Source organism: Austrofundulus limnaeus, unplaced genomic scaffold (genome assembly GCF_001266775.1).
Source record: "Austrofundulus limnaeus strain Quisiro unplaced genomic scaffold, Austrofundulus_limnaeus-1.0 Scaffold1058, whole genome shotgun sequence".
In the NCBI taxonomy this organism is placed as follows: domain Eukaryota; kingdom Metazoa; phylum Chordata; class Actinopteri; order Cyprinodontiformes; family Rivulidae; genus Austrofundulus; species Austrofundulus limnaeus.
The window spans coordinates 34,491-49,431 of NW_013953460.1; the positions used below are offsets into that span (position 1 = coordinate 34,491).

The 14,941-nt window shown below is 37.2% G+C and overlaps 1 protein-coding gene and 1 long non-coding RNA gene across 10 annotated transcripts in view; both read left to right on the forward strand.

Moving 5' to 3' along the window:
* Positions 1 to 14,941, forward strand: part of rapgef6 (Rap guanine nucleotide exchange factor (GEF) 6) — a gene marked incomplete at its 5' end in the record, with an annotated part of 73,668 nt that overhangs the window by 32,755 nt on the left and 25,972 nt on the right. For 5 of the 9 annotated variants that reach the window (XM_014030418.1, XM_014030426.1, XM_014030421.1 and 2 more), the window contains 9 exon segments: positions 1,312 to 1,470; positions 3,624 to 3,776; positions 4,771 to 4,935; positions 5,920 to 6,027; positions 6,718 to 6,921; positions 8,450 to 8,558; positions 8,698 to 8,941; positions 9,878 to 9,889; positions 11,279 to 11,436. In XM_014030418.1, coding sequence (XP_013885872.1) covers positions 1,312 to 1,470; positions 3,624 to 3,776; positions 4,771 to 4,935; positions 5,920 to 6,027; positions 6,718 to 6,921; positions 8,450 to 8,558; positions 8,698 to 8,941; positions 9,878 to 9,889; positions 11,279 to 11,436 — 1,312 coding nt within the window. 9 annotated transcript variants of the gene reach the window in all.
* LOC106533950 (uncharacterized) lies at positions 11,949 to 14,583 on the forward strand. Its single transcript, XR_001312304.1, has 4 exons — positions 11,949 to 12,108; positions 12,940 to 13,036; positions 13,292 to 13,363; positions 14,457 to 14,583. It is a non-coding gene; the product is annotated as an uncharacterized LOC106533950 (long non-coding RNA).

The following is a 14,941-nucleotide window of genomic DNA, read 5'->3' on the forward strand; positions in this document are numbered from 1 at the left end:
ACACACACACACACACACACACACACACACACACACACACACACACACACACACACACACAGTATGTTCCAAGCCACTGCAGTGAAAACCCTGTCAATCACACAAGCTGCTACACAGCTAATTAATTAAGTTACATGCCTGAGAAACGAGAGCTCTGTCCTGGCTGTTTGCTTCCACACAGCAGCATTAGAACCGACAGGGCGATAAATGGCAATGAATTGGCCACCTCTAAGCCCAGGAGGATGGAAACATGCACATCCACTGCACATACACACAAATACATAGGAAGTTCGTCCCGTGCATCTGGGTGCCTCCTCGCTGCCTGTGTCAGGTCGATTGATGGGCAGTTCTCCTCCACTCCGGCGCGTCTCTGTGGATCCATGTTAAATGTCAAAGAGAAGTTCTTGGCTCCTCTTTGAAGTCCAAATGACTTTGCTGAATGAGTGTGAGAGGGAAAGAAAAATAAAGAGCCTAAAGTGGTTTAATAGTGGGGAAAAGAGGGGGAGAAAGTGCTTAAGAGGGCTGAAAGAAAAGGGAAATTAAAGGTGACTGATCCAACAACAGACAGTCACAAAGAAGAGTAAAATCTGATTACTTCTTTATTTATTATAGTATTTTGGGAATCGATTTAGATGTGTTTTTCTTATGAAATCCAGAGATGCTATACTATAAGAAACTTTTGCCCTTGAGCAACTTTTGTCTACAAACTAAGCCAGCATGTGGTTRATTGTCTTCCCTTCTCTCGCACGTTACTGTTTCATCACCTCTGAGGTAAAAGGTATGACACAGGCGGAATGAAAAAAGAACAGTCTGATAGGTAGAGAGAGTGAGAGGGGCTTAGAGGTGAATTAGAGATTTTCTAGGTGAGAAGGAGCAGGAGAATAAAAAGGCAATGAAGAGGAAATATCAGCTTTCGCTTCAGAAAGAGCCAAGGGCTACTACCCCCCACCCCCCAACGCAATAAAGAACTTATACTTTATCTGCCAGCATTTTCTCTTCAAACTCAACCACAAGATATACAATACCTTTCCAGTAATATACTCATGCCTCACACTATGTGCATCATGATCACGATATACTACGTCAGTCAATGTTATGTTGACGCAGTCTTCCTGTTCGTGTGTTTTGATAAAGGCATACACACAGACTTAGCTGAAGAAGAAAATTGTTTTGTTTCACTTTTTACCCTGCTGACAATAGTCTAAGATAATTCAAGAAATAAGAAATAAAAGCACATTAAACTGATTAAACTGCTAAAAAAGATAACAAAAACAACATATTTGTACACTTATTGTTTGCATCTGTCTGCAGCTGGACCACTGGTATGTGATTCTGAATGGAGCGATTGAGATCAGCCACCCAGAAGGACGAGCTGAGACTCTTTGTATGGGCAACAGTTTTGGTATCACGCCCTCACTGGACAAGCAGTACATGAACGGAGACGTTCGCACCAAAGGGGATGACTGCCAGGTAAATAAATGCAAATAAATAAAGGCAGCATTTTCACTTCTGTTTGTCGTTTACAAAAATCTTCTTTTAGGAAAGCTTTGCTTGACATTCAAAAGAAGCTGAAAGCATCAGTGCAATGTTTTMAATTTGCCTCGACTGTGATTTCCTGTAAAGTTTGCCAGCTGTAACTAGGGCTGCAACAATGAATCCATAAAATCGATAAAAATCGATTATTTAAAACATTGGCAACGAATTTCATTATCAATTCATTGTCATGTGATTTATGCGTCTCTCGCCACGTTGCGGAGCTGTTTACATCACCCGCAGAGCATTGTCAATGCTGGCTGACCTAAAAGTTTAGCAAGAAAAAACTCTACCTGTAAAGATCTGCCCTCTCTGAGACTCTCGAGTCAAAAATAGAGACACGTATATGACGTATAAAAGTATATGACACGTTTATTTTTTTAAATGATGGTCTGAGTTGATGCGAGCCGCATCGCGAGGAGGAAATACGTCCAGTGGGGCGGGGGCACCTAAATCTACCATTTGTTTCCTCCTCTCGGGCCAAAAATATAAAAACCCTCCAGTTTTTTCTGACTGAGGCTCAGAGTTATTTGTTGAGCAGCAAAAAAGGTTCAGGATGAAAGAATAAAAAACAAAATAAAGAAGCAAGCAGCAGGTCTGCCTCAGTAGGGGGAGGGGGGGCTGCTTCAGAACCACTAACTGGGCCATAGAACACTGTTTCAGTCAGACAGAACCAAAAAGAAGGAAGCAAAAAGTAAAGAATTAGAGAAAAATCATTAAGGTTAAATGTAAAAAATTTCTAATTATAATAAACTAATAATAGTTTTACATCTAAAAATCATAGTTTATTCTTTTAATTTATTTTTCTCATTCAGCAACCAATTACATTTCTGTTACGTTTTATGTATGAGAAATATACTTTTTTTCAGTCAGTATTTAATACAGCTGGCAAAATGCGCTTCTGTTTTTTAATTCAGCAGATTATAAAAAGAAATCCTTCATGTTATGAAAAGACCCTCTTGATTCAAGAGAAAACTCAGGTTTTAAGAAAATGACTGCTAATCAACTAATTGTTAGTCGATGTATGAGATATTATTTCATTTAATTAATTCATTCATTCATTAATCGATAACTTGCATCCCTAATTTATACAGGAATGAAATTAATTTATATCTACTCATATTTATGTAATCAAGTGTTTTAATGATTTGGCCGATTAATCGAAAAAATAATCGACAGATTAATCGATTATTAAACTAATCTTTAGTTGCAGCCCTAGCTGTAATTTGACTAAACTCTCTGAAAAAAACATCACTTATCAACATGAAAAAAGTACAAGATGCAGAGTTGTCGTGAATAATCTAACAGTAAGTGTGAGTTAATTTGCCTACTGATCAGTAGTTCAGGGAAAAATGTGCATTATGTTTTTTTTCCTGGTTTTGTGTAGAGAAATTGACTGCAGCCCAAAAATACATTAAAAACTTCACTTGAAGTTTCTACTCTATGTATGACTTTCTTAATGCATCAATGAAAATTTTGTAGCAATCAACTTGAAAATATCGTGAGAATTTAAAGTTTAAAGTAATTTTAATCAGCTGATGCTGATTTCTTTATAATATAATCACCACTGCACAGTTAGAGCACACAATCTTGATATGTGGCTGAGATGTGAAAAATAAAGGAAGTCTAACGTTTATTCTGAGTCTTTTGGTCCACTCTGCCCAGTTCCTCTAAAATGCACATCATTTCCTTTCCACAGATAGACAGGAAGTTGCAGAGGTATTGCTTGTGAGACAAATGTAGAAACTGATGATTTAGTTTAGAGGAGCTCAACGAGTAAGAAAGTCATGTCTTTTGCAATTTTTGTTTAGTGGGATGTAGTGCGAGGCTCGATAAGTTGCTCCGTTAAAGGATGTTTCTGGCAGCTGAAATGGTTTTGGACCCCCTTTTTTCTTTAAGTTGAGTTTTTTATGTTCAGCAGGAAATTAGCACTTTTGGATTTTTTTTCCCTGCGTTCCTTCATCCTTCTCATGCCTCAGTTTGCCTGCTCTCATGCTTCAGTGCTGTTCTTTGAGTATCCCAATGTGGTGCAGAGCAGCGTTCTGCTCTACTACAAGTTCACCCGCTGTCCCCATGTCGTCCTCGACCAGTTCGTCTGCATCGCCCAGGAGGACTACTGGCGAATCCTCAACCATGTGGAGAAGAACATGCACAAGGTGGAGGAAGAGGGGGAGATAGTGATGGTGAAGGAGCACCGGGAGCTTGACCGCAGTGGCACCAGGAAGGGACACATTGTCATCAAGGTTTGTGATTTTCGAATGTATCAAGTGAAATATTTGATTTTAAAGTTGTTGTTGTTTTTTTTTTTCGCTTTTGTGAAAACTCCATTAAGGTTAAGGATTTGTATACTTTATAGACCAGACTCCCCTTAAAATTCACTTGTTTTGTTACTTTTCAGACTAGAAAATAATATTAATACTCTCCACAATATGTTGGATTTATTTAACCTTTTTTTCAAACAGCCCAAACAACAAATTGGAAAAAAAATAAACTCCGTGCAGCTCGATCTTTTTTGCTGATCGTTTTAAAGCTCCGCTAGCAGTATATTGTTTGCTGGAGCATTTTCTTGTACGCCAGATAGCCCTGTCTTCCAAAGCCTTTTGATCCTTTCCCTAAAGCTGCAGAGGGCAGCCAGGTATTGATCGGATAATGGGCCTGAATGATTCTCTTGGCTGCGGCTCAGAGGAAAGCTGTTGGCTCTAAAACACATCCAGTGGAGAAGAGTCAATTCACAAGTGTTAGCATTTCCGCTTCTCTCTTTTGGACTTTGTTCATTTTGTATCAGACAAAAGTGGATGGCTTTCCAGTTTCTCTTCCCTGTCAAATGAATCGTTTCCAGCTGAAACTTCTGTTCTGGTGACATTAACAGGGTTGCTGAAAGAGGAGGTGTTATTGTGTTCTCTCCCGACCATTTGACATTTTCTGTTTCTGAATAAAAGTCATTACATGTTGAGATCAAGAATTCAAGTAAAAATATTGTATGGTCTCTAAAATCTTGTACTTTCTCATATGTGAGTCTTTATGTGTTTTAATAACGGCTGGTTGAAAACCCATTTAAACTGCATTTTATAGTTTCTTGTAGTCACTTTTATGATTAATGACCTAACCTTGCATCTTCTTTCTTGTATGTATAGATTACATCCTTGTTTGATTTTTTTTTAATTTTTTTATTTTTTACCATCCCACTTGTGTTTCTGTGAGTGTGCTTTAACGAATGTGTGTTTATTTTTAACTCAGGGAACCCCCGAGCGTCTGATCATGCACCTGGTAGAAGAGCCGTCGGTGGTGGACCCCACCTACATCGAGGACTTCCTGCTGACTTACAGGACCTTCCTGTCGAGTCCCATGGATGTTGGGAGAAAACTTCTGGAGTGGTTCCAGATGGACAGTCTCCGAGACACGGTGTGTCTGTGTGTGTGGTTACATCTTTGTATTGTACTATTTATACACACGTGTTATGCACCACCAGAAGATGTGAACGCTCAGGCAGGTTAGCTTTTAGCTTGATTTTGTCATCTCTTTGTGTAAAAAGATGTTTTAGCTAAAACTTTGTCTTGTTCTCCATCTACTTATGCTGCTTATGTTTTGAAGGGGGTAGTCTTTATGCTTCTATCAGCTCTTTTTTTTTCATCTATGAAAATTTATGTGTTGCCACCTGCAGATCAATACACTTACAGCGAGCTCAGCTGTCCTTGAGCCAAGTAGCGATTCATTCATGCCTGATGCTCCTACCGTCCATAACAGCKTTAACCTAAGATTATTCTTGTTTGTCAATAGTCTTTATGTAGTTGTCATTCAGGCTCATAATCTTTTAGCCCTCACACTAAACAGGGTTGAATTGTGTACAGAGAAAACAATGAGAGAATATTCAAATATGGGAACATGGAAAAGATGTTTTGCATAAATTGTTGTTTTTATGATTTTTTTCCCCTCATAATTATTTGAGACACAAGATAAAGTCAGAACCTGTGAGTTTCTGTGAGCAGCTGTACTTAACTGTAGGTCATCAAATAGACCATCCTTCATTTCTCCTCACGTACTTACCCTTTTTTTATTATTAAAAGAATAAAGCTGTAGATTTTTCATTGGGTTTGAGTATGTCTACCTGTTAGATGTAGCTGAATTAGAGTTCCAGATAGTGCATAACGTGGTATTTTTATTAAGCTACAATGTTCTTAAATAACCTGTAGACAACATTGTGCTTAGATACAAAGTTCTCATCCAGCTTTATAAAACACTTCTGGAGAGCTTAAAGACCTTCTATTCAAAGCAGTTCTTACACTAAAGTTTCACAACTTAACAGACATAAAACTTTGAAAAATACAATTCCAGGAACTCTGTTTGCTCCCTCGCTCCTTTAAATACAGCAGTTTTTGTTTCTCACAGGTAACCAGAATAGTGCTGCTGTGGGTCAACAACCACTTCAATGATTTTGAAGACAACCCAGCCATGACCCACTTCCTGGAGGAGTTTGAGAAACATCTTGAAGCCACAGTAAGATCAAATATGACTCTAAACTTGAGTTTCATTCTTCTCATCTTCATAGTTGTAGTTTGCAGTCAAGTTTTTTTAATCATAGTTCTTGCAAGTAAAGTTGTATTTGTGCTCTCAGACTTTTTTTCTCAGCAATAATAAATCATTACTTTTAAAGGGAGATATTATGAAAAAGCAGCTTTTTTGAGCATGTTATAATGTCATTGCATCATCATAAACACACCCAGAGTTTTGACTCATTCATGCATGTTTGAGAAATCCTTGAGACTCCTGTGGTAGCCATGTGGAGCTGCCTGAACACTTTCTGGTACAAAGCACTGCCTATTTGTACAAAGCTCCTCCCTGGAGCTCAGTCTGCAGCTGAGCTTCCAAGTATTGTTGAAGATGTGCTGAAGTGGGAGTGTCAGAAATGGTAGGAGGTTCTTAAAGACACAGAGGCTAATTTCAAGGTGTTTAGATAGGCAATGATATGCAAAGTCAAATTTATTTTTGATATATACAGCATTTTCATTATAACTGAAGGTAACTTGATTGTGGTATTAAATTCAACTCTGTGCCTGGAAAATACATAATACTTTCCTTGAAAGTTTTTTTTTTTTAATCTTTTTTTATCATAGACTTTGGGAGACAAAAACAGCTTTAGATTCTGATCTCCAGTGTAAATTGTTCTTACTTCTCTCTCCTTGTTAGAAAATGAAGGGCCATCTGAGACTGCTGAACATTGCATGCACAGCTAAGGCAAAGTGGAGACAGATCACTCTGCAGAAGGCGTCGAGGGAGTCTCCGCTGTACTTCAGCATCAAAGGTGGCAGCGAGAGAGGGTTTGGCATCTTTGTTGAGTCGGTGGAAGAAGGAAGCAAAGCTGTAGAGGCTGGACTCAAACGGGGAGATCAGGTGAGGTGACAAATTCAACTTTATTTGTTAACTACAAAGTAATATAATATTCATTAACCACTTATGTATTGTATAAGTACTACAAATTATTGAAACAGCATAGAGGGTTATGTAGCTTATCAGAAGCTGAGGAAATGTCCCCTTTCCTGTCTCTTTGGTATCAAATAAAAATATTTAGCTAATTCAAAAAAAATCCAATGGGAGTGTAGTTTTTTCAAACCATTGTAGTGTTTTTGGTTGCACAGTCATGTGCTCAGAGTAGCTGCAGGGTCAGCAGTCCTGTTTGCTGCTCGTCATGTGACAGGGTGGGTAAACTACAGTTGTAGAGCACAGACGATTTTTCCATATACATGCAGACCTACAGTGGATCAACACACCCMTAAATGGTGAAGTGAAAGCATGCAGGTTATTACATTTGCACAAAGCAAAGTGAAGCTTTTTAGAGGCTTTTTTCAAGGACACAACTTTCATTCACTCATTTATTCATTCATTCAGCTTGTCTTGTCATTGAAAACTTTACTTGATAACCAACCAAATGTTTTGTGGTCAATTATGGAGGCCATTGAAACTAAACTGTGCAAAAACTAAAAATCATTTGATAAAATGAATGAGAAGGCACAGCACTTGTGATGTTTGAGCACTTTGTTTCTACTTACCATGCTGCTGTACTTGTCTACCTCTGTGTCTATATTCCAACTCATAATGTGTCGAGGTTGTTAGCCATAACACAGGCTGGATACAGTTGCTTACATTTGAGTAACCTGTTGCTGAACTTTAGGAGGTTTACTGAGAACCTATCAAGAGTAAAGCTCAGATGAGGTCAGAGTGACACCTGTTGTTCCTGTTTGACTTGTGATCCACTCTTTGTGAAATTAATGGCAAAGAAAATAAATAGTTCTGGTGTATTTATAGTTAGTGTAAGTTTCTGGACATGTTCTTTTGTCTTGGTCAGTAACAGCAAGACTGGTCGCCTAGCAAAACAGCATAACGATTACATTCGTTTTTTTTTATATTCACTGAAGTGCATGCACTTCCTTATTTTTTAAGCTGGTTTCAGTCTTGTGCTGAGTGTGTTGCCATGAGGAAGAAGTTAAAGTGATCCACGTATTTCTTGGTTTTAACAAAGCCTCTCTAATCTTCACGAGCACCTTTTTTCCCTCATTTCCTTCCTATGTGCTGACATCAACTTGTATCCTGGTTGATAACTTCCTACTGCTTTTAAAGATAACGTTTTAAATACTAAATTGATTAATCTCCTCTAAAGGTTTCATAAATTACCAAGCACACACTTCCTCTTGGTGTTATTTGTAGAGCACTTGAATCACGTGGTGAATAATTAACTGTTTTGCTGATGCACGCTGAGTCCAGATGGTTAAGGAATACTAACGTTCATGAGCTTTAAATTTTAAATAAACACAAAAGAAAAATCAGTGGATGTTACAAATGTCAGACAAATGAGAGTCTAGGGCACTTTTGAGTTCATTCTTCGGCAGCAAAAGTTGATTTATTTTGCCTGTTTTATTTTCAGATCATGGAGGTCAATGGTCAGAACTTTGAGAACATCTCCTTTGCCAAAGCTGTGGACATCTTGAGAAATAACACACACCTCTCTATCACTGTGAAAACCAACATATTYGGTGAGAGTAGTGAAATGCTATTCTAAGCGCTAATTGTACAAGCTGTTGCAAATATAAATAATTTACTAACTGTACCAAAGATGTAATAAAATCTACATTTTTGGGAGACTAACCAGCCTCTCCTCTTTCATCCGTTCAGTCTGCAAAGAGCTCCTGAGTCGGATCATGCATGAAAAGAAGAACGGTGGTCCTCACATCCCCAAGATTCAGGAGAAAAAAGGCAACCGCTTTTCCATCCCCGACCTCCCTGGAGACCTGGAGTTTCCTACGGACCAAAAAAGCGCCCGTAAAATGAAAGCCAACACCGTGTCGGGAGGACGTAACAAAATCAGGAAGATGCTGGAGAAGACGCGCTTCAGCATTCTGCCACCTAAACCGTTCAGGTAAGCTTTTGTGTGTGTGTGGAATTAAAGTGGCACAGTTCAAATTACAGCTGGGAAATATTTTATAGTGGTCAAAAAWAAACAACATCTAGTTTCACAACATGTTCTACATAATCAAAAATTTGCAGTTTCAAAACCTTAAAAAGATAAAATGTTTAAAAAAATTCTGCACAGATCTTGCTTTAAAAAATCTGATATTAAATTTAACACTATTTTTAGCTGTTGTAATTTAAACAGCTTCAAGGTGAACATCATCATCATCATATAACCATTGTTTGTGTCTTCCATAACCAGCGATTGAAGCAGCATCTGGAGCAATTGTGCAGATGAGGCTCATATTCAATATTCCGCCCGTAACGTGGCGGCACAGATTTGATTTCATTTCATCATTTCGTTGCTCTCCAGGCCTCATTTACCTCCACGGCGCGTCAGTGCTTGAAAGAGAGTAGACACCGCTCTCTCTGTTAATTAAAGCGCCAACTCGTTCAATGCATCTCCCTTACACACTGTCATGGATGTCCCCTCGCTTCCAGCCCAGCGCTGATTGAGTGCATCAAACCACGCCGTTTGCATGAAAACCGAATGTGCTCCGTCTCATAACGCACCATCGCACAGCTGTTTGATCCGACTGGGCGTGCAGCGTTCAAAGGTTCTGCACTCCAGTCTAGTTACCACCCGGATAAGGATTTTTCTTTCTCTTTTATTTAACGACAGCTCTTATTCAAAGGGAAGAATGGCTGATTAAAGGGGCTGGAGAGGAGAATATAAGTGAGGCTGGAACTGTTGCAGTGCAGTCCAGGGTTTGTGAATATTCAGTAGATATAGACTGGCATGAGCACTCCCTGTTTCTGTTTTTCTTTTATTAATTATTTTTGCTTTTTACCTTTTTCACGTGTTTAAATGTTGTCTTTCTTCTGCCTGTCTCTGCTGCTTCAGGGGCCTTTTTGGGTAAGATCTCTTGCGTAATTTACCGTTCGCCAACTATAAGGTTATGTTTTCATATGCAAACAAACACACACACCTACAGTACTAACCTCCACCTACATTTCTAGAGGATTATATTGGTTTTTCTCATATAAATGTATTTAAAGCTTTGTGTTTTCACAAGGTTGAGTTGTCAAGTTCAGTTTTACCTTTTCACAACTTAATAACAACAAATTTTGATTCATCTAAATGTACTTCACTGAAAAAAGTTGTATTTGTACTCATATTTATCATCTTTAGCTTTTGTTGGGTCTCTGTTTTGACTCGTTTTTTTTTAAGAGTGACTATTATTGTAACATGCACATAAACACCAGCGATGCTCATAATCTTTCAAGCTCTTAAAATCTTTACTTTTACCATTTTTTCCATATTTTTCCATCATGTTTAAAATGTTTTGTTACTTTCTTCCTTTCCTGTTCTAGCCTGATCTTCAATCAATTGTGCCTTTTTTTGCCATCTTTGTTCCATCCAATTGGTTCAAAATCTATCATTGTGTAATTCAAAAAATACAGAGCTTTTGCTGCAACATGACTGAAGCTGTGTTCGTGGAAATCCTGTGTTTCTGCAATAAAAAATTGCTTGGGGATATAAACAATTAATACAGAAATGGAAATAAACTTGGATTGAAACCTGCCAGGTTAAATTTGAGAATTTATTGGTACATGATTGAATGTGGGTGTGTACTCCAGTAATGTTTAATATGGTAATTGTTCATTTTTATCTCTGGAAATTTACCTTGTAAGTATCACTGAACATAGCTTTGCATAAAATAGTTATGATTGCAGTCTGGACATGAACAGTACCTACTCTGCTGGTGGGTTTTATTTGCTTCTCTTATGTACAGCTAGAAGCAGCCTGATAGTAATGCTTAAGTTGTGTTTCTTTCCTGCAAAAAGCTAGAACTAAAAAAAAGAAACAAAGATGTTTCTAAGGCACAAAGAATMAAAAAAATCTGAATGATTTTTGACTTTCCAGTGTGTTAGCATCTTGTCCATGTATTGTCTATCTGTATGTTTGGTAAACGTGTTTCTTTGTCTTATCAGTTTCTGCCAATGAAAACCCCTTGTGGATAAATCTCAACAGGGTCACTGATACATAATAAAAAAGAATATTATAGGTTATTGACTGTGCAGGATTTTGATTGTATCTCTTTTGTCCATTGTTGAGATTTTAATATGCTCTCAAGATGCAACTCTCATTCTTGTCCTTTTACCTGAAACTCATAACAAAAGATCAAAAATCCACAGATATCTACCCTTTTAATATTCTCTGTGTGTTTAAAACCTCATTATAATGCCTTTCTTCATCTTCTTCCCCCCTTATCTCTGATTCACCTTCTGATTTCCTCCCCAGTGATGGCGGCATGGGTCAGTCTCAGGACGACAGCATTGTGGGTACAAAGCAGTGTCGTCACAGCGTGGCTATCATGCCTATTCCAGGGAACCTCTCATCCAGCAGCCCCGACCTGCTGCAGCCGGCAACGAGCCTTCTCGACTTTTCTAACCTCGCTGGTAAGAAATGATCTAAACCATCAGATCAATAAAATGTGTTAAATCTGTGGAACCAAAGATAAAATGACACCTTGTGTATGTGTACTTTCTGAGATTTTCCCTTAATCAAAAATACAATATATTGACACATTTTTAATTGTTCTTTAACAATTAAAGCTGCAATCTGTAACTTTTTAAAATATATATTTTTGACATATTTGTTAAAACTGTCGCTATGTTCTGACAGATTGATATTAGACAGATAATCTCTGGGGGGAAAAAAGGGGAAAAAAAACTCCTCTGGCTCCTCCCGGTGGTCCTTCTGCCCTCTGTTAAAATCTCTCCGACCCAGAGACGAACAGCCAATCAAAAGTGAGGTTTGTCTTATGCACGAGCTGTTCTTGCCCACCCCCGTCCCTGCCCAYGCAGCGCGCATGCCGCGCAGCCGAGCTAGCGCGCTCTCGTTTAAGCAGTAAGCTAGCTGAGCTAGCTGAGTGAAGCTGACCCCTCCAACAACCTACACACTACAACCTGGATTGGAGCCTGTTCTGAAACCCAACACAGGGAAACAGAAGAAGACCCAGGAAGAAATCCAAGTTGAAAAGAAAGAATTAGATCGAGCCCGGAAAAAAACGAGGTGGATTTCACAGGAGGAAGAGGAGGGATGCAGAGTTAGCCATTTCTGCTTGACAAGTTAGTATCTCTGCTTCATTCTTTTTATTTTTAAWAGCGTTATTAAAAAAAAAAAAGCATTTAGAGCTGCTGTAGTACTACACAACAAAGTTAGCGATGGTTACAGAACCACCAGTGATATGTTTGTTATGAAATTATAACACGTTAAATGCTAACATTAGCAGCTAACTCATTTAACCTCAGTAAGCTACTGTTCATATTTACCTACATATAAAAAGAAAAAAATTGTAAAGGTCTTCTGGACRTCCAGAAGACCTATTCAATTTTTTTCTTTTTGATTTTTTACCTGGATTACTGAGATGCATCAGGATACCTACATATAGTTAACTTAACTTATTCTGTCATGGATCAGAATTAAAAGCAGTTAGATATGGTGAAATAACTATAACTGTGCACTGCCTTTTATCATTTAGCACTTAGCTAATCAGGCCTGCTGTTAGCCCTGGCGGATAGAAWGCACTCATGTTTGTTTTCAGTGTTATTCACATTTGATTTTTAACAACAGCTCAGCATTAAAACRTGTGTTAGTTCTACAGAATATATGCTGTTGCTGATTACTTTTTGTTTAGAAATATAGAAGTTGTATTAATAACTCAGCAGCTGTGGTCACTTACAAAAAAACCCTAAAAATAATAAAATAAAATAAAAACAGGAAAGATAATGGCTTTTTGGAACTATACTGGGTAATTTTTTTTTCACCTTCTGTCTGAATGTCATCTTTCTATAAAAGATGAAAACATCAGTGTGACATGTTAGGAGTATATTACAAAGTTAAATGTGTGTGATTAAAAGACAACCCTGACAAATTGTTTATGTAATTGTTTTTTGTAGATGTCTGGATGTTTATTTGGCTAACAACAACAACCAAACTTCAGATGACCACACATCATTTCCTGGTCCATTCCAGTGTTGTTGGTAACGCAGATCGGTAAGAAAATATATTGAAATCTTTTATTGTCAAGTTCTCTGTGTTTGTTCAGCCTCAGCAGGATTTATAATCTGTTATTAGATGTTTAGTCTTGTAGATTATCATGTGTGATTCATTCTACAACCAAAAAATATATAGCATTATATAGGTAAGTTGGTCTAGACGTATATAAAATAAAATTCAGTATTTGATAAATGTGTTGAAATAAAAATCTGGTTATGGTTTTAACTTCATTATACTGTATAATTGTTTCAGAGAAGCTGACTTTGGGGAAGGTCTGAGACGCAGTGGATTCTGGAAGACTCCTATTCAGGTTTTKTAAAATAGGTAAGTCATAAACTATTTGTGTYGAGATGAATTTTTTGCACTGCAACTGTTGTAGCTCTGATGTTCATCTTAATTGTAGGGCAAAGGGAAATATTTGATGGTAAGTTTGGTGGTTTATTCAGTGCAACAGATTTTAAACTGACAAACTGTGGGAGACAGAAATAAGAACCAAAGTTTGAGAACTTAGTGAAAAATGTTTCCTTTTATATAATGTAAACATTTATTCAGTACATAATAACTATCAGTAAATAATAAATTTTGTTTTACATAAAAGTAACAGGCTGCATGATATTGGAAAAAATGGCATTGCATTTTTACATCGCATTTATATCCTCATAGTCTTCCTCCACAGCTTGAGAATTCACAGAAAACTATTCTCCAGTAAATGTTTTCATTATTGTCCCAGAGGTTTTACAACAAAAGAAAATTTTATATTTATTTTTTCATCAGTCTGATAAGAGAAACCACTTCAAATCATAACCACTTGGTCAGTGGAAATGACTGCAGTGAGATAATATGGAGTTGGATTTAGGTTTGTTAATTTTATTGAAAATTCTTTACTTTATTTTCAGAAGTTTTTAATATTTATAACAAACTGATAGTGAAGCAGTGATTCTCAGTTCTAGTCGTGACTCACTGTCCTGCATGTTTTAGTTGTTTTCTAGCTTTGACAMACCTGATTTAAATTATTGGGTGATTGACAGGCTTCTGCAGAGGAGCAGGAAAACAACTAAAACATGCAGGATACTGCGTCATGAGGACCAGAATTTAGAATCACTACAGTAAAGGGTGTTTTTCACTATCTGGAGAATCAGAAAATGTTTAATGAGGGAGATGTTTAAAATCATAAAGAAACTGTCATGTTGGAATAGAAATTATGTTTTAGTTTATGTTTGTTGAAAGGCATCAACACAGATACTTATGTATTCATTTATCACAAGTTATATCATAATCATCACCATAATAAGCAGTTATTGCACATCAGACAGGTTTTCCTGATATTTTGCTGCCAAAAAGTTTTCTTCCACCTCAGGATGTAATCCTTTGTGATCAAAATATCTAAAACATCTTCTACTTTATGCTCTTTCAACAGGTCAGAAACTTTCCCAGACACAGGGGAATATGGAGGAATCATCTTTCAACAACAATGTATTTACCTGTGCAAATAAATAACAGATTTATTTTACCCACATGTCAAATAAAGCATATATTTAATAATCCTGTGAAGTTCATTGTGCCTATACTGTATATCTGATAAATCTTTAAAAACTTTTCTTTTTTACTAGACAAAGTTATTTTAGGTCCCTTCAGACATACTGGACACGTTTCAGTGTATTACCACAAGAGACATAAAATAACAGTGTCTATTAAAAAAGACAAGTTTTTAAGAGCATATTTTTAAGATGTTTTTGTTTTGCATGTCTACCACTGACCCAGTGATTCATCATGATTAATGTAAGTTTGTGTTTTGTAATTGATCAAAAGATAATTCAGTAATGTTCAATGGTAAAGTGTTAGTTCTAATGAGCAGTCACAAAAAACTAAAACCATTTAACACTTTATTGAAGAATATTTACC